General features: G+C 37.1%; 1 protein-coding gene across 1 annotated transcript in view; it reads left to right on the top strand.

Annotated features, from left to right (window-relative positions):
- The first annotated feature begins 1,746 nt into the window (after positions 1 to 1,746).
- The window catches only part of MRPL42 (mitochondrial ribosomal protein L42), a 34,196-nt gene continuing 12,816 nt past the window's right edge, over positions 1,747 to 23,126 (top strand). The window contains exons 1-5 of the mRNA XM_030323378.1: positions 1,747 to 1,795; positions 5,001 to 5,159; positions 10,348 to 10,411; positions 12,068 to 12,152; positions 18,348 to 18,511. Of these exons, the coding sequence (XP_030179238.1) occupies positions 5,090 to 5,159; positions 10,348 to 10,411; positions 12,068 to 12,152; positions 18,348 to 18,511 (383 nt within the window). The 5' untranslated portion in view covers positions 1,747 to 1,795; positions 5,001 to 5,089. The remainder of the gene's footprint in view (positions 1,796 to 5,000; positions 5,160 to 10,347; positions 10,412 to 12,067; positions 12,153 to 18,347; positions 18,512 to 23,126) is intronic.

Consider the following 23,126-nt stretch of genomic DNA (forward strand, 5'->3'; position numbering starts at 1 on the left):
CTCTCCCCCTCATGCTCTGTCTCTCTCTCTCTCAAAAATAGGTAAATATAAAAAAAAATTTAAACATATATTGTATCATGTCTCTTCTTTTGCATTAGAACCCTTCAGTGACCGCCTACTGCATTTAGAATAACATCTGCGCATATGGCCTCCATCCCAATCCCATGTTATCACTACCAACACCTACAAAGCCCAACGTGATCTGGCTCTTATTCACCTCATCTCCCGCCACTCTCCTCCACACCATACTCCAGCGCATGGCAAGCTATTTCTATACCCTTTAGAGTTTTAAGTTGTTCCCTTCTAGAACTGTCTCTACTCTCTTTCCCATGCACGTGGTTGGTGTCTTTTTCTGGTCTCAGCTTTGTCAATTTTTCCTGGCCCCGATATGTGAGTCTTCTTGTTAGTCAGTGGTTCCCACTCAACTCACTGTCATCAAGATGTGTCCTCTGGGGTCACCTTTGATCCATCCCTCTTCTGCTTTGCTTAGCAAATGTTTAACAAGTCCATTTGATTGTTAATTCAAATCTGTTCTCCTTTCTGTCTCTTCCTACAGCAGATTCCAGAAACACATTACAGGGCAGCTTTGAAGGATGGACAAGATTAGAAAGGACAGAGTCGTGTTCTCAGTGTGGGCTCTACAGGAACAAAGATTAGTAGCAGAATGAGCTTGGCATTCTGTGAAAAATACGGAGATACCAAAGCAGCTCACATTTATTTTTCTTTACTGTGAACTTACATTCACTTATTTTCAATATTAATCACTCAGGACTATGGCCCTTACCTTTTTGAGGAGTTTATTGCCCCCCTTGAATACATGCTAGAAGTTATGAACTCTTTTCAGAAAAATGTACATAAATACGAAATTTTGCAAATCATTTGGGAAAGGAATTAGTCATCTACTGTTTTGGATACCCACAGTGTTATTTGTTTCATTTATTCAACAAATGTTGGAGACCTACAATGGGGCCGAGAGCAGTTCTAGATGTTGGGTTTGTATACAGTGTAGAACATGATAGATACTTGTTCCTGCCTTCATGGAGCTTGCATTCTAGCATAAGAGACAAACAAGGAAAAAACGATAATAGAATGTTAAATAATGATAAATGTTATAAAGACAAATAAAGGAGGGCAATGGGATAAGGGTAGATGAGGCTCTTTTAATGATGTGGTCCTCTCCGAGATGCCATGTGAACTGGACCTGTATAAAGTAAGGCAGTGGTCACGAGAAGTGGTGAGAGAAAAGCCTTACTGGCAGTGAGAGCAGAAAGTGCAAAGGCCCAGGGGCTTCTCTCTGCACTAAATATAAGGCAAGGTCCAGGATTCTGCACATTTTCTTCTTCCGTAATGAATACTCAGCACAATTCTCAGAACACAGTGCTGGGGTTTCGGGTGGAAGGGCTTCCCCACTTCCCCATTTCAAACGCCAGATCCAAGCCACCGGTCGTCAGAGCTTCTCTGAAATACCTCTTCCTCCAGGAAACCTTAACTCATCCACCTAGGAGCGATCTTGAGCTCATCTATTAATTTGTATGAACTTTAAAAAAAAGGTAGCGCTTGTTTCTTTCTAAGGATGTGTGCGTAAGGCACTGATTTTGTCTTTTGGGGGTGTAACACCGCTGAAGTTTAGCCAAACGGCTAAAACTAAACGCGAGAGCCCGTTCCGTGGACCCGCGCTCTGCCCTCGGAGACTACATTTCCCATACTGCCCCGCGGGCCAGGGAGGTGCGTGAAGCGGTGTCTCCTAAGACCCGGATTGAGGTAAGATGGCGGGCTCGCGGTGAGCGTCTGTCAGGTAACTGCTGCCTTCTCCTCCTCTGGTCAGGGAGTTCCTAGAAGCTAGACAGGCTCAGAAGCTTTATGGAGAGATGTTGAGGTCCCCTACCTGTCGTTCGCGGTAGGATAAAGCTGGTATCACCAGTCGCGGTCCATCCTGCAGAAGGGTTGGCATAATGGCCGTGCGCTTGTGGGGCTTTCCTCGTGCCTGGGTGGGTCACTTGGGGACCCCTCCAGTCCAAGTCTTTTGGATCTGTCCCTGGGTCCTAGTCCCGGTGCTCCTGGTAGCCTGTTTCTCAGACCGCGGGTCCTCCGAGGCTCCCCGCAGCTTTTGTTTCGAGGTTGAAGTATGGGCCAAGGAATTGACTACCTGAATTTCTCGCCCTGGAGTGAGTAATCTGGCTTCCGCTGGGGGTGCTTGTCCCGGATTGAGGGGACCTGATGTTCCTCCAGATATTTTGTTCCTTGGTTTGTGGTCAGAAAACATGGCATTGCTTTCCATCCATGCCACCTATAAAGCAGGGGTAGAAGTGGACAAGTAAATCGTTTGACCTCCCTGAGCCTCGGTTCTCAATGTATAAAATGGAGATGCCTACTTCACAGACTTGTGATAGAACATATATTGTATAGAGAAACGTGAACTGCAAAAACCACAGTGTATGAACTCAGGGAAAGTAGACACATGTACTAATCGTGCAAGGAATCGCCCTGCATAGGTTAGTCCAGCGTATAAGACTGTGCGGCCTATGTCCCCATTCCATTTTATCACTGTTGGGGGAAGGGAACCAACAGTTATCAAGGCCATTTAACGTTTATTTATTTTTGAGACAGAGAATGAACTGGGGAGGGGCAGAGAGAGAGGGAGACACAGAATCGGAAGCATGCTCCAGGCTCTGAGCCATCAGCCCAGATCCCGAGGCGGGGCTCGAACTCATGACCGTGAGATCGTGACCTGAGCTGAAGTCGGACGCTTAACCTTAACCGATTGAGCCACCCAGGCGCCCCGATCAAGGCCATTTAAAAACAAGGGATGTAGCAATGGTTAGAAGTCATTTACTTACAAAAGCCATGGAGGTTGTGGTGGTTTTCCCCATTTTACCATCGAAGAAACAAAGGGCCCAAAGTTTCCCAGTTTATGAGTGACTGATAATAAAGTTCTTGTAAGCAAATCATTTAAATTGTGTACTTTAGTTTCCTCATGAATGGAAATAAAGATACCTGTCGTGATTAATAGAATAAAATGGCAGTGAAAGCACATTGTTAAGTTAAAAACCTTGTACATGTATAAGAGGGTGAAATTTTACCTGGGACTTCAGAGTTTATATGTGTTCCCCTAAATCAGTATTTACTAGGCCAAGGATAGGACTTGTTTAAATTTAATCAGAAACAGTCCTACTTCAAATGATGTAGTAAGATCTTGCGTATGGCACCTGAGAGGCTGTACACAGACACATTAATATTATGAGGGAGGATGTTTTGTGTAGCACGTGTGAGTGTTTCTTTTTTTTTTTTTTTTTTTGAGACAAAACTTTCTATTATTATTGTTTTTTTTTTTTTTTTTGTAATTTACATCCAAGTTAGCACATGGTACGCCAATGACTTCAGGAGTAGATTCCTTAATGTCCCTTACCCATTCAGCTCATCCCCTCTCCCACAACCCTTCCAGTAACCCTCTGTTCTCCATATTTAAGAGTCTCTTATGTTTTGTCCCCCTCACTGTTTTTATATTATTTTTGCTTCCCTTCCCTTAGGTTCATCTGTTTTGTCTCTTAAAGTCCTCGTATGAGTGAAGTCATATGATATTTGTCTTTCTCTGACTAATTTTGCTTAGCGTAATACCCCCTAGTTTCATCCACATTGTTGCAGATGGCAAGATTTCATTCTTTGTGATTGCCGAGTAATACTCCATTGTATATATATACCACATCTTTATCCATTCATCCATCGATGGACATTTGGGCTCTTTCCATACTTTGGCTATTGTTGATAGTGCTGCTATAAACATGGGGGTGCATGTGCCCCTTCAAAATAGCATACCTGCATTCCTTGGATAAATACCTAGTAGTGCAGTTGCTGGGTCATAGCATAGTTCTATTTTTAATTTTTTGAGGAAGCTCCATACTGTTTTCGAGTGGCTGCACCAGTTTGCATTCCCACCAGCAGTGCAAAAGAGATCCTCTTTCTCCGCATCCTCACCAACATCTGTTGTTTCCTGAGTGATTAATTTTAGTCATTCTGACAGGTGTGAGGTATCTCCTTGTGGTTTTGATTTGTATTTCCCTGATGATGAGTGATGTTGAGCATTTTTTCATGTGTCGGTTGGCCCTCTGGATGTCTTCTTTGGAGAAGTGTCTATTCATGTCTTTTGCCCATTTCTTCACTGGATTATTAGTTTTTTGGGTGTTGAGTTTGGTAAGTTCTCTATAGATTTTGGACACTAACCCTTTATCTGATACGTTGTTTGCATATATCTTTTCCCATTCCATCTATTGCCTTTTAGTTTTGCTGATTGTTTCCTTCGCTGTGCAGAAGCTTTTTATTTTAATGAGGTCCCAATAGTTCATTTTTGCTTTGGTTTCCTTTGCCTCCAGAGATGTGTTGAGTAAGAAGTTGTTGCGGCCGAGGTCAAAGAGGTTTTTGCCTGCTTTCTCCTCTAGGATTTTGATGGCTTCCTGTCTTACGTTTAAGTCTTTCATCCATTTTGAATTTACTTTTGTGTATGATGTAAGAAAGTGGTCCAGGTTCATTTTTCTGCATGTCGCCGTCCGGTTTTCCCAGCACCATTTGCTGAAGAGACTGTCTTTATTCCATTGGATATTCTTTCCTGCTTTGTCAAAGATTAGTTGATCATACGTTTCTGGGTCCATTTCTGGGTTCTGTATTCTGTTCCATTGATCTGAGTGTCTGTTTTTGTGCCAGTGAGTGACTGTTTCTAAGAGGAGTTATGCATTTGCTGAATGCTCACTAAATGGAAAGAACTATAGTAAGTGCCAAGAAGTTTGCATTTAAGAAAAATAGTAATGGACATAGTTCTAAGGCTTTAGGTCTTATATTTTGGTGTTGATCTTTGGCCTATATCACAGGGAAATTTAAAGTTGTTTAAAAGTTTTTCTTGTGACTATAGTTCTAGGTAGTGGTTCCTATCTTGTTCTTATAGTGTTCAATATATTGTACCACTTTAATTTACCATAGGTAGCACTAATTTTTCTTTATCTCTTACGCAGGGATGAAAATAGGTGTGCCTGGAAGCAGATTTTAAAAGCAGTTTCTCCAGGTCATCTTTCACACCACCGGATAAGCATCTTGAGTCACCATGGTATTAGCAGCAGTAAAACGGGTGATATCAAACAGAACTATCTGGAAACATTTATTTCCGATTCAAAGTGAGATTTTTTTTTTTTAATGTTTAAAAAGAGTTTAAAAATTTTTCAAATATTATAGAAATCCTTGTTCACTGTAGAAAATTTAGTGTCTAGTTATTAATAAAAAATGTTTATTGTATATGCTCTTAATAGCAGGAATGTTTGCAATAATGGAAAAGGGGAGAAAGTCTAAATGTCTATCAAAAGGGAATGGATAAATTATGGCATATCTAGGGGCGCCTGGGTGGCGCAGTCGGTTAAGCGTCCGACTTCAGCCAGGTCACGATCTCGCAGTCCGGGAGTTCGAGCCCCGCGTCAGGCTCTGGGCTGATGGCTCAGAGCCTGGAGCCTGTTTCCAATTCTGTGTCTCCCTCTCTCTCTGCCCCTCCCCTGTTCATGCTCTGTCTCTCTCTGTCCCAAAAATAAATAAACGTTGAAAAAAAAATTAAAAAAAAAAATTATGGCATATCTTTACTATGAATATCATACAACTGTTACCAACATGAAAAGATCTCTAAATAGCAGGAGGTAAAAGTAGGTCACAGAACGGTATCTATTGTATGATCCCATTTGTGCATTTTAAAGAAGATCTACCATATATGTGTGTATGTGTATGTATAAATACAGAGTAAAAGATGTGGACCAAAGAGATTATCTGTGTAGACCACTACTGGGATTTAGCTGAGGGCAAGTGAGGGATTGACAAAGAGGAACTTTCTCTGGTCTGAATCACTTACGTTTACTATGTTTTCACACATTACTTTTTTACTAGTTCTTAAAATTAACAAATAAAGGGCAAATTTACAATTCCAGCTTATAAAAATCATTGCTAATATTTTGGATTTCAGTTTGTGTTTTCTATGTACTAAGCCATTTAAAAAATATATTTACGTATAATATAAAAATGTTTTATGTATTATAATACATAAAATATTTATAATTTATAGGGGCACCTTTCTGACTCATTGGGTAGAACTTGTGACTCTCAGTCTTGGGGTCATGAGTTCAGGCCTCATGTTGGGCATGGAGCTTACTTTTACAATTTTATAATTTATATAATATATAATTTGTACCTTTTTTTCCTAAAGACATGTGGGTAGTCTAATATTTTCTTCAGAGCCTATTAATACATGTTTGATAGTCAAAGTATTGACCCATATAAATAAGTAGACTATTAAAATCTTATTTCCCAACTGGTCTTGCTTTCGCTCTCCCTTCCTTCTGTCTGTGAACTCTCTTCTTCCGTTTCTAGAACAAACATGGTTATAGTGTTATAATAGGTTTGCATTTTCATCTTTAGCTATGCTAGCCAAATTTTTTTTACACATCTCTGGCTGACCTTAATCTCTTCCTTCATGTTTCCTATTGATTGCAATTTGTAATTGAACAGTGGTTTATTGAGTTAGGGGGAAAGAGTTGAAGACTAGGGTAAAAACTGAGTAAAAGTATAATTAACCAAGTAAATGAAGGAGGAGATTGCTAAGAGACTTTAGATATAAACTAAAATCAGAATGAGAACAAAACAAAACTATAGTTTGCTCTTGATTACTTAGGAGCATTTTAGTTGTTGAGAATTGGGAGAGACCTCTGCTGTTTACCCTCCCCTCTGCCTTGACCAGAACCCAGCCTGAAGGCTGATGGGAAATCAGACCTAATCCATTTTTCCCTGGTCTATGTGCTGAAAGAGAGCCCTCACTGAGGTTAGTGTGAAAACCAGTTAATATGCCCCTCGATAAGTGAAAATTTTCCATATATACTTTATCCACTGGATTATAAATTTGTAATATCTAATTTATTTTGGTTTCCTCGGTACCTCTCATACATGGTAGATGATAAGTGGTTGAACTGATTTGAATGGATTGGAGTTGTCAAAATGTGTAGTTAACTAAGAATTAATTTGCATTACCCCAGTAAATGAATCCATTTCACTCAGTCATCCTAGTATTTAGTGAATACCTCACTTCTTGCATTCTGAAGCCTCTTATTCTGCACAAGTTCTATTATTACTATTATTGAAGGTAAAGTATTACTATTATTGATATTTTATATGAAAAGGAAGAACATTAAGATTAGAGGCAAAGCAAAACCATGATTAAGGGAGAAAGTTCAGTGAATAGAAATAAAAAGGCCTCCCCATATGCCAGAAGGAACTTTTAAAACCTTTAAAAATATGTAGTCAAAATGGGAATGTAGAATATTTTAGTTTTGTTAAGTGTACTAAGTCATTTGATCTTTACAACTTTGAATTTTACAACTTTGAATAATGTTAGGTATTTAATAAAGGTGAAGGAAGTTGAGTTCTCTGACCTCTCTGAAACCTAATCAAGTTTGTATATCTGATAGATGAGAGCCATAATCAAAACTTAGGTCTTCCCATCTTGTTTAGCCTGATACACTTTCTCCTGTACCTTCTTTCCTGTACTAACTTAAAATATTGAGTATTTGAAAGTTAGGCAAGACTATTAGTTCTTATAGATCTTAGCAGAAAGCAATTGAACACATGTATACATAACAAGAATAGCTTGTAAGTTATGGAGAGCTGACTCTCTGAAATTCTTTTTAGTGCATTGAGTTGATTGATGTTAACTTTGGCATTAATTCTAGTTACATGTTAAAAACCTCTGATATTTAGCATATCTAGAGTTTTTCTCTTGACAAAGTGTCAAATTAGTTTTTTAAATTATGTACTAATTAAGAAGTTAACATTTAGAGGCAGTTTGGGGATCACTTTTTTATTAGTAGTCACTATAGGGGACAGAGTAATGATCAAAATTTGGTTCCTGGCCTTAAAGAACTTATTTATGCTTATAGGTGAAATAGACATCTATGAAAATAAATACCTGGAATATGAGGTAGAAGGCAATGTATGTCATGAGGGCACAAACAAATGTCTGCACAAGTGTAGGGTAGAAATTTAACAAGAGTTTCTTGTTCACCTGAAATACCATTGTCTTGAGTTTCCCCTTTGCCTATTTTTTTTTTTTTATTTTTAAATTTTGTAATGTTTATTCTTGAGAGAGAGAGTGTGTGTGAGCAGGGGAGGGGCAGAGAAGGAGACAGAATCGGAAGCAGGCTCCGGGCTCTGGGCTGTCAGCACAGAGCCCGATGCGGGGCTCAAACGCAGGGCTCGAACGCCTGGCTTGAACCCGGGGCTCGAACTCACAAGCCGAGATCATGACCTGAGCTGAAGTCGGATGCTTACCTGACTGAGCCACCCAGGCGCCTCGTCCCTTCCCGCCTGTTTTAAAAACACTTAAGTCTGTCTGTCCTGCCTCTGCCACCCAACCCTATTTGTTTCACTGAATGTATATATCACCTAGCTCGTTTATATTCAGAGAAGACAGACTTCTTTTAAAATTAATTCATATATGATTAGGAAGACCCCCAACAGTGTCAGAGAAGAAAATAGTGTAAGTGGTTTTTATGTTGTCCTCTGATTTGTCTTTTTGAATGCTTCTCTATATTAGCACAGATAATTGAAAATCAAATCTTTTGAGAGATGAGGTTAAATTTCTAATTCTTTGTATTTTATTATTTTACATCAATAGAATTTTGGCATTGACATTTTGCTGAGCAGTCTTTTATGATAAAAAGAGAGTTTTGCTAAGGTACTTTTTATGCTTTGGAGTAAGAATTTATATTTAGGTCTATAAGTATATGCAGTCTTCAGGGAAAGAAGTATACAAAGATGGAAAATACACCTTTTTTTACACATCTTTTGTACATATAAATAACTGATGCAGAAAAAAATAAGAAGGACCTCACAGAAGTTATAGTAATGTCCTATGAAACGTAGGTTGTGGGACATGCAAAATAGACCACTCTTTTCTCTGTGTTGGGGGTTGTGGGGCAGGGAGAGGAAAAAAGATTTCATGAAAGAGTAACATTTGACTTTGAAGGATGAGTGGTATTTGAACAAAGTGGGGATTTCACTCCATACTGAAGATCCAGAGGCGGGGTTGAAAGAAGTTGATCTTGGCTTTAACCAACATACACAGTAGTTCACCCTTATCCCCGAAAGATACATTCCAAGTGTCCCAGGGTTGCTTGACACTGTGGATAGTACTGAACACTACGTTTTTGCCTATACATACGTGCCTGTGATAAAGTTAAACTTCCTAGTTAGGCACAGTAAGAGAGATTAATAACCATAATTAATAATAGAATAATTTTAATAATATACTGTAATAAAAATTATGTGAATGTGATCTCTCAAAATAGCTTATTGTATTGTACTCACCTTTCTTTTTGTGATGATGTGAGATAAAATGTGTATGTGCTAAGATGAAGCAAGGTGGATGACATTAGCATTGTCCTGTAGCTTTAGGCTACCGTTGACCTGACACTATGTCAGAAGGAGGATCATCTGCTTCTGGACCGAGGTTGACCTTGGGTAACTGAAACTGCAGAAAGCAAAAACACGGATAAGGTGGAGGCAAAAACACGGATAAGGTGGAGGTGGCGGGAGGGAGGACTACTGTGTTCAGAACTGTTTTTAAGTTTACTGAGCTACATTTACATTTTTTCTTTATATTTAAAAACATCATTTCTCTGAACATACTTAACAAACTTCAAGTAGTTATGGCTTTTGAATTTGTAGGCTTTCTAAAAAAGGGAAAATATTCTATGAAATGTGAGCATTTTGATTAAGAAAAGTTAATTATGAACAATTTATTTTATATTTCATTGCTAACACTCCCCCTTTGTGAACTGTGCACTTGGTCTCACAAAAGCTTTTATTTATTTATTTTTTTTACAGACGTTTTTTAGACTACCTAAATACTTCATGTTCTTTCTTACCTCTGTCCTTAGTACTTATAACTCTCTGCAAAGATCATTGTACTCAACCCCTACCAACTCCTGCTTATTCCTCCATCTTTTAGAGCACTGTAGACATCATCTCTACTGGAAGGGCATTCTTAAACCTGCACAGTCCTATTTTGTAACCTGTCCGGGTGCCCCTCTCGTGGTGCTTACCCATCCTAACAGGCTTATCGTTTATATTGGAATTGTTTGCTTATATTGGAATTATCTCTCACCAGACTTGTACCCTTTTTGAAAGCAGGGACTAGATCTTGTTGTTGAATCCTTGGTCTCTAGTACAGCCCTGTTTCCTGTAAATGCAGTAAGTGTTGGCTCAATGAGTGAAACTAGCTTTACATTTATGTGAGAAGGTATGCTGAAATTAACTAAATCCATTTTTTTGCAGACGGAGCTTTATATTGTGTTTGTCATAAATCTACGTATTCGCCTCTTCCAGATGACTATAATTGGTATGTATTTAAATTCAATTGAAAAAATAACAGTCTGTTTGTTGTATCTGAAATGATTTAATTTTATTTCTCCTTTTGGTATTTTCTGCTTTCTTTTCTGATTATTCTTTCTTTTTTTTGTATTTAAAAATTATTTCAGTGGTCTTATTTACCCAGTATCTGGGCTCATAAATATTTTAAATAGAAATCATTATCATTGTGTTTCAGTGAATACTTAATTTGTTGTAAGACATGTTGTTAGAAATGCAGTCTTTTATCCCAAAGCCTTCCTTAGCTTTATAGAAAAGTTAATTAGTTTTTATAGTTTTTTTCTCTTGGGGTTCATAGCTGTTAGCTTAAGCAATTATTTATCTTTTGTTTGATGAAGAATAATCCTAAATTACAAATAATTTAATGCAGTCACAATTTATTTGGTATTTATTTAATTCTTGTCACTATGTTAAGAACTAGGGATAATGTGAATAAGATGTTGGCTTTTTTTCTCTGTAGGAGAGTCTGATATACAGAAACCGCAACATATCTTCTTAAGCTATGTTTTTATTGCAGATTTTGGTAAAAATGTATTTTCTGCCCTCTTGACACTAGTTTTAGTTTTAAGTGTATATTTAGTAAGTACTAAGATAGTGATGAGATTAGGGTAGGTAATAGGTAATACTTTCTGAACCTGAAAAGATTCAGTCTTACAGGTGTTTTGTATTATGTAAAACTCCATTCTTCATCCAAAATCATTGGGTAGATGCGATGTTCGTTATAGCTGTGTTACGTTATTCCATCTTAAAATCGTGGTGAAACAACTTGATACCCTATGCTGTGTTAGCTAAAAGACGTTGTAGTGTCTAATTGCCACTCTGGTTCAAATCTGCTTGGTATTGAAGTCCTAGAAACTTATATTTATAGATGTGTAGAAAACATAAGATTAATGAAAGCTGAAAGTTGTTCTCTTTAGAATGTATATGGATCTAAGTATAATAGTCGTTGCTGTGGTCTTTGACGAACCAGCGTGGTCAGTTGGTACCTGAATGAGATCCAGCCACAGCACTCCTGGAAAAAATATTTGGAGGAGTATTGCCCAAAATGTGTTTTTCTAGGAATATTAATGGAGGGAAGTGATACTATTCAGTAATTATGAAATTTATTTGACCTCAGAACCCTTTATGGGAGGCTTCTTACAGTTGCACTGTTCCACCAAAGGCACTTAGAGAAATGCTAATCTAGAAAAAGTGCTCAGCTATAGACTTTATGATTGGAAATTCAGGTGATCCTTTGCCTGGAAGATTATTTACTTTGTTGATCTTTAATAATTCAACCAAGTAATGTACTTCTTACAGCTTTTTGAAGGTAGTTTTTAGATAAGGAGAAAAGTTCTAATAATAGCGATGAGTAAACATGAAAATCTCTTCCAAAGATTTGGATATTCTACAAATAAATAATCTGAAGAATAATTTAGATACGATAGTGGGTAACGCATTAAGGGTTTGTTGTGGTAGTTAAGCTGACATATTTCGTGGGATGGTCAAGTTGTCCTCTATGATTTGGGTACCAGGTGCCATAGCATCATTCTTCAGGGGTTTAGGATTAATTACTTTTATCTCTAAGAAAATCATTCTGCCTTGAATACAGTATAACTCTTTCTAAAACATTTTTTTTTTTTTTTAGCAAAGTAGAGCTTGCTTTGACATCTGATGGCAGGACAATAGTATGCTACCACCCTTCTGTGGACATTCCATATGAACATACAAAAGTATGTATGAGAAAATCTCTTGTAATTTTTAATTTGCTGTTAGAAGTATTCACACTTCCTTACAGTATCCAAAGAGAATAGAACTGTTTGATTTCCTTTATATGGTGTAGATCTTTTTGTTTTTTTAATTTTACCATTTCAATTTTTCTCATTTCTTTTCCATCTTCTTTCTTTAAAAGCTTTTTTCTATACACAAAGTGAACCATTTAAATGCAATCATGGCATCAATTTTCTGGTCTAAAATCTGGTAGATTTTTGTATAGTATAAATTTACAAAACACATTGTCCCATACTACTTTATATTGTCATAAGTCATGAAGCACTATATTTTAGAATGCTGTTTTATACCTTTTATATTGAATAGGATCTGATAATCCTTTTAATGTTTGGTGAATTTCCTTTTTTTTTTTTTTCCAGTTAGCTTTTTCTAATGGGACAACATGGACATGTATTTCAAGGACTAGTTTTTTTTCCATATTTCTTCAAAAGCCACACACTAGGTAGAGGAGGTTTTTTGTTTTCAATACAATTTATTAAAAAAAATTGTTTTTAATGTTTATTTTTTTGAGAGAGAGAGATCGAGCGTGAGCAGGGGAGGGGCAGAGAAAGAGAGAGACAGAATCTGGAGCAAGTTCCAGGCTCTGAGCTGTTAGCACAGAGCCAGATGCGAGGCTCCAACTTCCCAACAGCAAGGTCATGACTTGAGCTAAAGTCGGACATTTAACTGACTGAGCCACCCTGGCGCCCCTCAATACAATTTATTTTAGCTTGACCCAAGTCTTTTTGTTAATTTATCTTTATTTGAAATGCATTCTCCTATGTCTCTAAGCCTTCTTTTACCATATTTGATAATGTTTGGTGTACTTTTTGAGGAGAAAATAACTAGATAATTCAAATCATGATGTGATGCATCTAGTTGTGCCTGTTTTTAAAAATCATCATTAGGGCTAGAATACTGGTTGATTTGACAAAATAGATTGTTATTTTGCTAGTTTTTATTCCCTTTTTAACCTCACCATTTTGTCTGCCTGCTTTATACTGCTTTGTATTCTAGCCAGATATCATAGGCAATAATCCAGTACCTCTTTTGTTTCATTTCTTGGGACAATGTGTAGAAGATAGGTGTAAGTCACTGACTTTTATCTTGTAAACGCTCCAGCACATGCTATTTTGTGCCCTCCCTCATTGTTATTTTGAATTATATTTCTGGTTATGTGCTTTATCTCTGTTTTAGCAGTTCTACCAAGACCATGACTGCAAAGTCATTTCTCAACCTCAGACTCTCATCCATATATGGCTTTTTACATCCCTGAATCTGACACTTTTCCTTTCTTTCCTAACTCTCAAAACTTTGCACTGTACTTTTAGAACTTACCATCATCATTAAAATCTCTCATGATGTTAACTTCATCCAGAATTTTGCCTTCACCTCTGGCTCTACCAGAGACCTGGCTGTACCTGGGGTCATTGCTTTGCCAACAGTTTTTTTTTTTTCTTTTTTTTTTTTCAGTGATTGATGTTTTCTTCCCTATTCCCTTTTACTACTGGACCTCCAGGGGAAGTAGAAGTCCCGGTAGCTCCTTGTTGTCATATCCAGACCATTTTCCCTCCTTTCTAACAATTTCTAGCTTTGTAGTTTGTGTCATTAAACTGTAGCATCTACTCCCTTTTTTTGTTGCTGTTATCTCCTGTCTTTCAGTTCACTTCTCCTCCCCCCATCCCTTCACTCTTCCTTGAAGATTTTAGATATACTGTCACACCCTCCAATACTGTTTCTGTTCTAATTCTTTGTTATTTCAGTATCTATATAGATAATCTAATATCCTGGCCTCTGTCTTGTCTTTTTCCCAACATCATCAGCCCCACTCCCATGGCTGCACTCTAGAGATGTTCTAATCACAAATGCCTCCTCCTCCTCCTTCTTGCCAATTTAGATTTCGAGAATTCCCCCAGCTCCCAGCTCCAAGAATTCTTCATCCCCTCATTGAGACCTATATCCGTTGATTGAACCCCTTTATCACAGCTGCCACACACCTCACACATCCTCACTTCTCTTACCTGGTGTAGATTCTGTGGTCCATCCTTGCAGTCACTCCTTGCATACATGTCCAGCTCCCCGCCTCCTTTTGTTCTGTTGCAGTCTCTGTGTGGTAGCAGTTGTTTCCCCTCCTGCATCCTCAATATTCCTCTCTCATCTAGAAGATCACTCCTATCAGTTTACATGTAATCACTTCACTGCTAACCACACTGCTCCCCTGCTGTTATTCAAGTATATTAGGCTCCTACCTCTGGGCCATTGTAGTTCCTGCTTCCTCTACCTGGAATGCTTCCCCGCCAGAAACCTCATAGTTTATTCCCTTTCCTTATTTGTTAACTAGTGAGTAACTTTTGCATTTAAAGTAGTACCCCTGCCCCTGGACTCCTGTTGTCTTTTCTCAATAGCTTTTATCATTTTTGGCACAATAGATATTTTCTTGTTTGTCTCCCACCACCAAAATGTAAGCTCCAGGAGGATAGGGCTCTGTGTGTTTTGTTCTCTGCTATACCCTTAGCATCTGGAATAGCACTCATATTTGGTAGGTGTATAATATTTGTTGATTAAATGAATACATTTGTTTCTCCCTCTTCATGCTTATGGGTTTCTTGTTTTAAGGCTAAGAGACATTCATATAGGGAAACATGGAATTTTTTTGTTTCTCAAGTGATAAATTATAGATTGGGCTGCATAGTAAGAAACATTCTTGAAAACGTGTTACTGTTAGAATACAGTGTGTTCTTTTTGAATCTAGATTTACAAATCTTATGCAGGTACTACATGATAGTAAATAAATATCTTCAAACATGACTTCAACTTTAGTATTGATTTTTTTTCTTTTCTCAAGGAGGTAGGGCTGCAACTCCAGCAGGCCCTTTGGTTCTTTAGGCCCTGGAAAGCATACTGCATGCAAAGATCCTAGTCATGTGTAGATATGCCTACTGAGACTGGCTTTAAGAAAGTTAAGTTGATTTGCATCTTTGGTGTTCTGGTAATTTATTTGAATCCAAAACATGTTGATTGTTTTCCATAGATCTAAGTAAAAAGATCCTTTTTTCTTCTTTTGCTGAGTATATACTTTATTAAAAGTACTAATATTCTAAAAATGTTTTTCTAGAATTTAGGATTGGTTTCTAAATTTCTAAAGTTTAGGAAAATAAAGATATAATTCCGAGGGTAAAAAAATAAAGACTTGGAAAAATAAAGTAAAATGTAAGTGCTAGACGGTTCTTTTTAGTGGCTGATTTAGTGGCAAATTTCAAAAGTCAAATTTTGAAAATCCTTAAGAGAAACAAGGGAAATTCAGGATGATAGTTCTGAATAGTTTTCAAAGTTGACATTCAGTTTTATTTTAGTTTTTCTTTTTTACTGAAACATTCACATATCCTTTCTTTGGTTAAGGAGATCAGATACTACCTAAAAATCAATTCTGAGTCAGCCAGAGGCTCTTGGTATAGACTCGAAGAATCCATTAATTCCAATGTCTTTTATCTATGTGCCTGGTAAAGAAGTGTTTTTAATCATACAAAGCAGAGAGAATTTGTGATATGTTAGAATTGAGCCTGCTTGGGAATAGGAAGAAAGACCGTGAACATTCATTAAACACTTGAAAACAACTTAACTTCTGATAATACTAAAAACATTTAATCTTTAGCATCAAGTATAGTAACCTAAAAGAGAGAAAATTATTATAGGCTCTAATCCTGTGTTTGCTAGATCCCTGAGGGTCTGATAGTAGCTTGCAAAGATACTAATATTTTACTTTACATACAGGTGATGGTCTTTTAAAATTACTTTAAATGTCCAAGGAGAGCTTTTTCTTTAAATTATAAATTTAAATTTTTCTGTTTGAGGCCTTAAGTCTTAGTAGCTACCTACCATTATTGAACTCTTAAGAGTACAAGCGACAGGGCCGTCTGGGTGGCTCAGTTGGTTGAGCGTCTGACTTCGGCTCAGGTCATGATCTCATGGTTCATGAGTTTGAGCCCTGCCTTGGGCTCTCTGCTGTTAGTGCAGAGCCCACTTAGGATCCACTGTCTCCCTCTCTCTCTGTCCCTCCCGTGCTCATGTGTGTGCTCTCTCTCTTTCACTCTCAAAAATAAATAAACATTAAAAAAAAAAAGAAAGAGGACGAGGGACAGCTAAGCATACTATATATGATTATTTCATTTAATCCTCATTAAGCCCTTATTGGGTAGGTATTATTTCTCTGGTTTTACATAAATAGAAATTAAGACCTTAAGTAACTTGTTCAAGGTCAGGAGCTAGTAAGTGGCAGAATTAGAGACCAAAGCTCAAGTCCTTAACTTCTTTTATTATTCTACTTCCTTATTTTCTCCTACACTATGTAAGTGGTTCCTTATTTCTGCTTACCTCAAATTGTTACTGGTAAATCTAATTTGAAGACCTTTCATAATCTGGTTTCTCAAGATCCATTTTTAAAGCTTATCCCTATTGTATGTTCTTACCTACTTTCCTTTACTCATAATATTTGTTATACCTTGTAGAATATATTCTGCACTCTGACAAAGTTCTGACTTTGGCTCCTATTCTACTTCTCACTAATATCTTTGTTACTTTGCATTTCTGTAGTACTAAGTCAATTGTGTCACCTTCATGCCCGTACATACTGCTTTTTAAAGAAGTCTTATTTTGTCATGTGCATATACCAAATATAAGTATATGCTGTAACATTTAACAATGGTAGAATGTTGTAGTTGACATTAATAGTGTATGAATGTGAGGACTCTTACGTTTGAATTGTTTCCTTTCTGGTTGTAAATTCAGATTTTCATTGTATTGTAATATATATGGTATCTGTAAAGCAAGGCAATGTTCCCACCCTCTGTTACATACAGTGTCATTAAATATTTAAAATATACATGACTTCACTTTCCAAAACAGTGACTTTTTTTTTTTTTTTTTTTTTGAGAGAGAAAGAGAGTACACTTACAGGTTGGGGAGCGCAGAGGGAGAGGGACAGAGACTCCCAAGCAGGCTGCACACCTAGCACAGAGCCTGATGCGATTCAGGGCTCAATCTCACGACCGTGAGATCATGATGTGAGCTGAAGTCAAGAGTTGGACACTTAACTGACTGAGTCATCCAGGTGCCCCCAAGACCGTGATTCTTTAAGGCTTTAATGAGCTAGTGTTACTGATGGGAATATGTCATATCACTCATAATGTGTTGTAGAGGAGATGAGATTTTAGTAATTGATGTCTTTGGGCAAAAAATTTCTCAAGTTACCATAAAGCATCATTTGATGACATTTCAGTCACGTAAATGAAAACATTGAAATTTTTAAAATTTCCTTTGGATATAAGAAATACCATTTCAGTGAAATGTTTTTCACCGTGGGGCACCTGGGTGGCTCAGTCAGTTAAGTGTACAACTTCATCTCAGGTCATGATCTCGCAGTTTATGAGTTTGAGCCCTGTGTCAGGCTCTGTGCTGATAGCTCAGAGCCTGGAGCCTGCTTCAGATTCTGTGTCTCCCTCTCTCTCTGACCCTCCCCTGCTCACACTCTGTCTCTCTATCTCTATCAAAAATAAATGAACATTAAAAAATTTTTTTTAATGTTTTTCATTGTATTTCACTTTAATGATAAGCAAGGTTAGAGACTATAAACTTTTTTTTAATGTTTATTTATATTTGAGAGAGACAGAGCATGAGTAGGGGAGGGGCAGAGTGAGAGACACATAGAAACTGAAGCAGGCTCTGAGATGTCAGCACAGATCTCAACATGGGGCTCAAACTCACATACAGTGACATCATGACCTGAGCTGAAGCCAGATTCTTAACCGACTAAGCCACCCAGGTGCCCAAGACTGTAAACTTTTAAGTTAAAAAATAATGGGTACAATTTATAGTTTTAGGAATAGAAATTAAAATAATAAGTACTTTATTACTGGGGGAAAATAACATTAAATAAAGAAATTTATTATTGGAAAAGAAACCCAAAACTTGATAGGAGAGGAAAAGTATTTCTGATTCTTTAGTGGATAATGCAACTAAAGCAAAATTCTGTTCTGAAAACTTACCTACCTTGAGGTACTGTAATAGATTCCTGAATATGGGTATTGTTGTATTGTGAACTCAATCTACTGCTGGCTAACATTCCTACCTTTTGATGTTGTTCGTTACTTATTATTTTGTAGCCTATCCCACGTCCAGATCCTGTGTGTAATAATGAAGAAACACATGATCAAGTGCTGAAAACCAGATTAGAAGAAAAAACTGAACCCTTGGAGCAAGGACCTATGATAGAACAACTTAGCAAAATGTTCTTTACTACTAAGCACCGTTGGTATCCTCGTGGACAGTGAGTTCTATTTTCTTTTCTTAACTCCCACTCGACAGCTAAAAGAATACATAACTTTTCTTGCATTAACGAACTTCTGAGGTTATATTCTGTGTGGTGAAATTAACACCCAGTATGATTACCTAGTAAATTGTAGTTTTAGATGTACATATAGTATAGCTAAAATGAAATAATACTTTTTTTTTTATTTGAGTGGGGGAATTTAACCAAACTTTCAGTGAATTTTGTAAGAATTCTTGAAACTTTTTCTATTCTGTGATACAGTCATTTGCTGTATTGTTTTTATTCATCCTCCTGCCAAATAATTAATTTTGTCCTTGGCCCTTTATCCATTTATTTAACAGATTTTGAGTTATCGTTAAAAAAATTGGGGTACAGCAAATGATTGGGCAGTGTATAGGGTTCTCAGTTCCTTTAGAAACTAGTTGTCCCTCTGTTTGCTAGTACTCATATTTTATTACATAGATTTTTTTTAACCTCCTAATTGACTCTGGCTTTAGTTTTTTTTTCTTTTGATTCTTCTTTCTTTCATATCTATCTTATTCCCTATCAAAACTGAGAGGTGACTGTTTTTAATCGTTTATGTTTGAGCAAATTTTGTTCTTACCTAGTCACTAGTCACCTGTCACCAGTAACTAAGCATATTTTATGATGGACATGCTTATGGAATTAATGAATACACATTCATCTACCTGCTCTACTAAGTAAGTGCTGGGAGATCACAAACACAATCCTTGTTCGCAAGTTATTTATAGTCAAGGAGAGAGGGTAAACAAAATCGAGTGATTGAGCCTTGAAGAGTGGTTAGGAGTTAGCCATGAGGAATTCTGAAAAGGTTCTGTAGGCAGAGAGAACAGGATGTCATAGAGTATGCTGGGGAAATTGCAAGTAGTTCAGCATGGAGGGGACCCAGAATATGAGGGAATGTAGGAAGGATCTTATGAAGGATTTTGTATTGTGCTGAGGAGTTTAGGTTTTATTTTCATTGCCATATTTTAAGAAGAAAGGTTTATGCATTGAAAAATCAAGGCGGGGGGTGGCGCCTGTGTGTCAGTCAGGGAAGCATTCGACTTCGGCTCAGGTCATGATCTCACAGTCTGTGAGTTAGAGCCCTGTGTCGGGCTGTGTGCTGCCAGCGTGGAGCCTGGAGCCTGCTTTGGATTCTGTGTCTGCCTCTCTCTCTGCCCTTCCCCTCCTCGTGCTCTGTCTCTCAAAAATAAATAAGCATTAAAAAAAAAATTCATTAAGTGGCTTCTATATTGGGATAAGGTGATCTATGGAAAGTTTGGAATCAGGGGGGCCTGTTTGGAAACTATTATAATAGTCTAGGTGAAATTTGTTGAAGGCCTAAATGAAAGGACCAGCAATGGGAATAGAAAGGGGGAACATAAAAGAAAGAACTATAATAAAAGGAGGAAATAAAAGGAGGAAGGAGGAAAATAAAAGAATTTTAATTAGCAGCACTAGGTCACTGATTAGGCATGGGAAGAGACAAGTGGCCTCTCAAGTTACAGACAGAGGTGTTTGGGTGGATGATGGTGCCATTCATACACATGGGGAAACAGGTTTGACAGTGAGGAAGATGAACCCATTGTTGGTCATACTGAGTCTGAAGGGTCAGTGGATCCATTTGGTAGGGAGCAAGTCTGAAAACAAATGAATGTATGGATCTGGGGCTTGGTTTACTTTTTTAGTTTCTCTTTAGAAGATCCTCCATTTTTCTTAGTTAAAATAGAGATTCCTTGAGGCTTTGTCTCATACTCCATGTCTTGCTGAAAATCATTCTAAGAGCTTTAATTATATTCATTATACAGATGACATGCAACTTGCTCCATTATACATTCTTTTATTTCCTTGATCTTATTCCCAGTATTTGTCCTTAGAAATTTCAAACTAAGTATCTTGTCCAAAGTTTTAAATTCATTATAACAAAAACACAGCTCTTCTTTTTCTGTCTTAAAAAAGCTCCTCTTTTAATGATCATTCTATAATAAAAGTGATCTTTCTGTATCAGTTTCTCAAGAAGAAATTTGCAATATTTTGGCCACCATGCTGTCTTTCAGTTCCTGCTTCTGTTCTTTCTTTCTTTCTTTCTTTCTTTCTTTCTTTCTTTCTTTCTTTCTTTCTTGAAGTTTTGGGGTGCCTCGGTGGCTCAGTCAGTTAAGCGTCTGACTTCATCCCAGGTCATGGTCTCACGGTTTGTGAGTTCGAGCCCTGCATTGGGCTGTATGCTGACAGCTCAGAGCCTGGAGCCTGCTTTGGATTCTGTCTCCTTCTCTCTCTGCCCCTCTCTGGCTCATGCTCTGTCTCTTTCTCTCTCTCAAAAATAAATAAACACTTAAAAAAATTAAAGTTTATTTATTTTTGAGAGAGAGATGGCACGAGGGAGGGGGGAAAGAGAATCCCAAGCCTATGTGGGACTCCATCCTACAACCGTGATATCATGACCGGAGCTAAAATCAAGAGTTAGACACTTAACCAACTGAGCCACCCAGGCATCCCAACCTACTTCTGTTTTTTATTCTCTTCTTTGGTTTTTCTTTTCTTATTTAGTACCTACTTTGTTTATACATTCTCTCTGGGTTTTTTCATGTCTTTGTAATTGTAATTTAGGGTATGTGGAAACAAATTAGCAAACCATTTCTTAGCCCCATATGTATGTTGTTACTGTATTCTAAGATTTCTTTCCATGATTCATAATGTCGCTCATGTTTATCTTTTATTTTGTCTCATTATCCAGATATTTTAGTTCAGGCCCTATCTTGAAATTCTTCTGTAATGGCTTTCACTACCTGTTTTCTCCCGGCATGTTCCATACTGCTGTAATCTTTTGGCATCTTTTGTTTGTAACCAAATTACTGTAGTTAATGAAAATCTTGTAAAGGGGACTTGAAGGGGACAAAATTGAAGGTAAGAAGACCAGTACAGAATCTTAAAACCATGCATGTTATCCTCATACTTTTATGTGTAGTATCCCATCTATATTTAATCTTATTTACTTTTTTAATCATTACTGCTAATTAGCTTTTGACTGCTAATTAATTTAATCTCCTGGTATGTCTTGTCCCATCAGGATTACTAGGTTTTGCAGTTGTAAGCAGACTTCAATTAGATGCAGTTGATTATCCCAATATCTCTCCTGATAGTTTACTTTTTTTTTTTTTTTAATGTTTATTCTTGAGAGAGACAGAGCATGAGTAGGGGGGGGCAGAGAGAGAGGAAGACACAGAATCCAAAGCAGGCTCCAGGCTCCAAGCTGTCAGCACAGAGCCCGACATAGAGCTGGAACCCACAAGCTGTGAGATCATGACCTGAGCTGACATTGGACACTTAACCAATTGAGCCACCTAGGTGCCCCTCTCCTAATAGTTTAGCAGAAAAACTTCAGATACTAGCTTATGTGTATAAAGAAAATTTTTACTTGTAGGCATTGTCCTTGTGTGATGCATCATCTTTCAGAATTTTAAATAAGCTGAGGTGTGATCACTAGTCATCCAACAAGTATTTATTTGCTGTCTAAATATTTATTTTGGATTAACATAAGCCATTTTTCAAGTGTTGATTTCTAGATGTCATTGAGCTCTTCTTAAACATTAGGCATGTATAGAAGGATATTTTACTAAATATTTCACAATTTTTAGGTTATGGCAATCAAAAGACTAGGACACATTATGAATTTAATAATTGGGGGTATATAATATCTTTTTAAATAAGTGTGTATTAACAGATATAAAATGTTTAAAGTATTTTTAAACAATGCATTATTTTAAAGTATAAGGTAGAAATTTTCTTTATACTTATTCATGTCCTGTGCCCCATAGGTAAGCTCTGTTAAACCCTTCTTATATGAATAGACCTATCTCATACTCAATATTGTGCTTTTTAAACTCTAGTAAAGTAAAACTCTTTTCTGAGTGTATGGCTTTGTTTTAAAGGGGTCTGGGCTTACTCAAATCATCTTCCCTCTGCTAGTTACTAGCTCTTTATTTAATCTTGTTATTTATTAAAGAAAATAGAAATAATGCCTAATTTGCCTGGTGGTTTTTAAAAGTTAATTAATTTAATTCCAGTATAATTAATGCATTGTTATATTAGTTTCAGGTGTACAATATAGTGATTCAACAATTCTGTACATTACTCAGTGCTCATCATGATAAATACACTTTTAATCCCCTTTATTTCATCTGTTCCCCCATCCCCCTCCTGCCCCTCACTCTACCTCCCCTCTGGTAACCATCAGTTCTCTGTTTAAGAGTCTGTTTTTTGGTTCGTCTCTTTTTTCTTTTTACGTTTGTTTTGTTTCTTAAATTCCACATAATGAGTGAAATTATATGGTATTTCTTTCTCTGATTTATTTCACTTAGCAGTGTATATCCTGTAGATCCATCCATGTTGTTGCTATGGTTGAGTAATAGTCCATCGAAAATATATATACTACATCTTTATCTACTCGTCTGTATATACATAGATATTTGGGTTGCTTCTATAACTTGGATATGTAAGTAATGTTACAGTAAACATAAGGGTACATATATCTTTGCAAGTTAGTGTTTTTTATATTCTTTGGGTAAATACTGCATGGTGGTTTTGAGATAAAATATCATATAAGTTAAAC

The sequence above is a fragment of the Lynx canadensis genome, chromosome B4, assembly GCF_007474595.2.
Source record: "Lynx canadensis isolate LIC74 chromosome B4, mLynCan4.pri.v2, whole genome shotgun sequence".
In the NCBI taxonomy this organism is placed as follows: Eukaryota; Metazoa; Chordata; class Mammalia; order Carnivora; family Felidae; genus Lynx; species Lynx canadensis.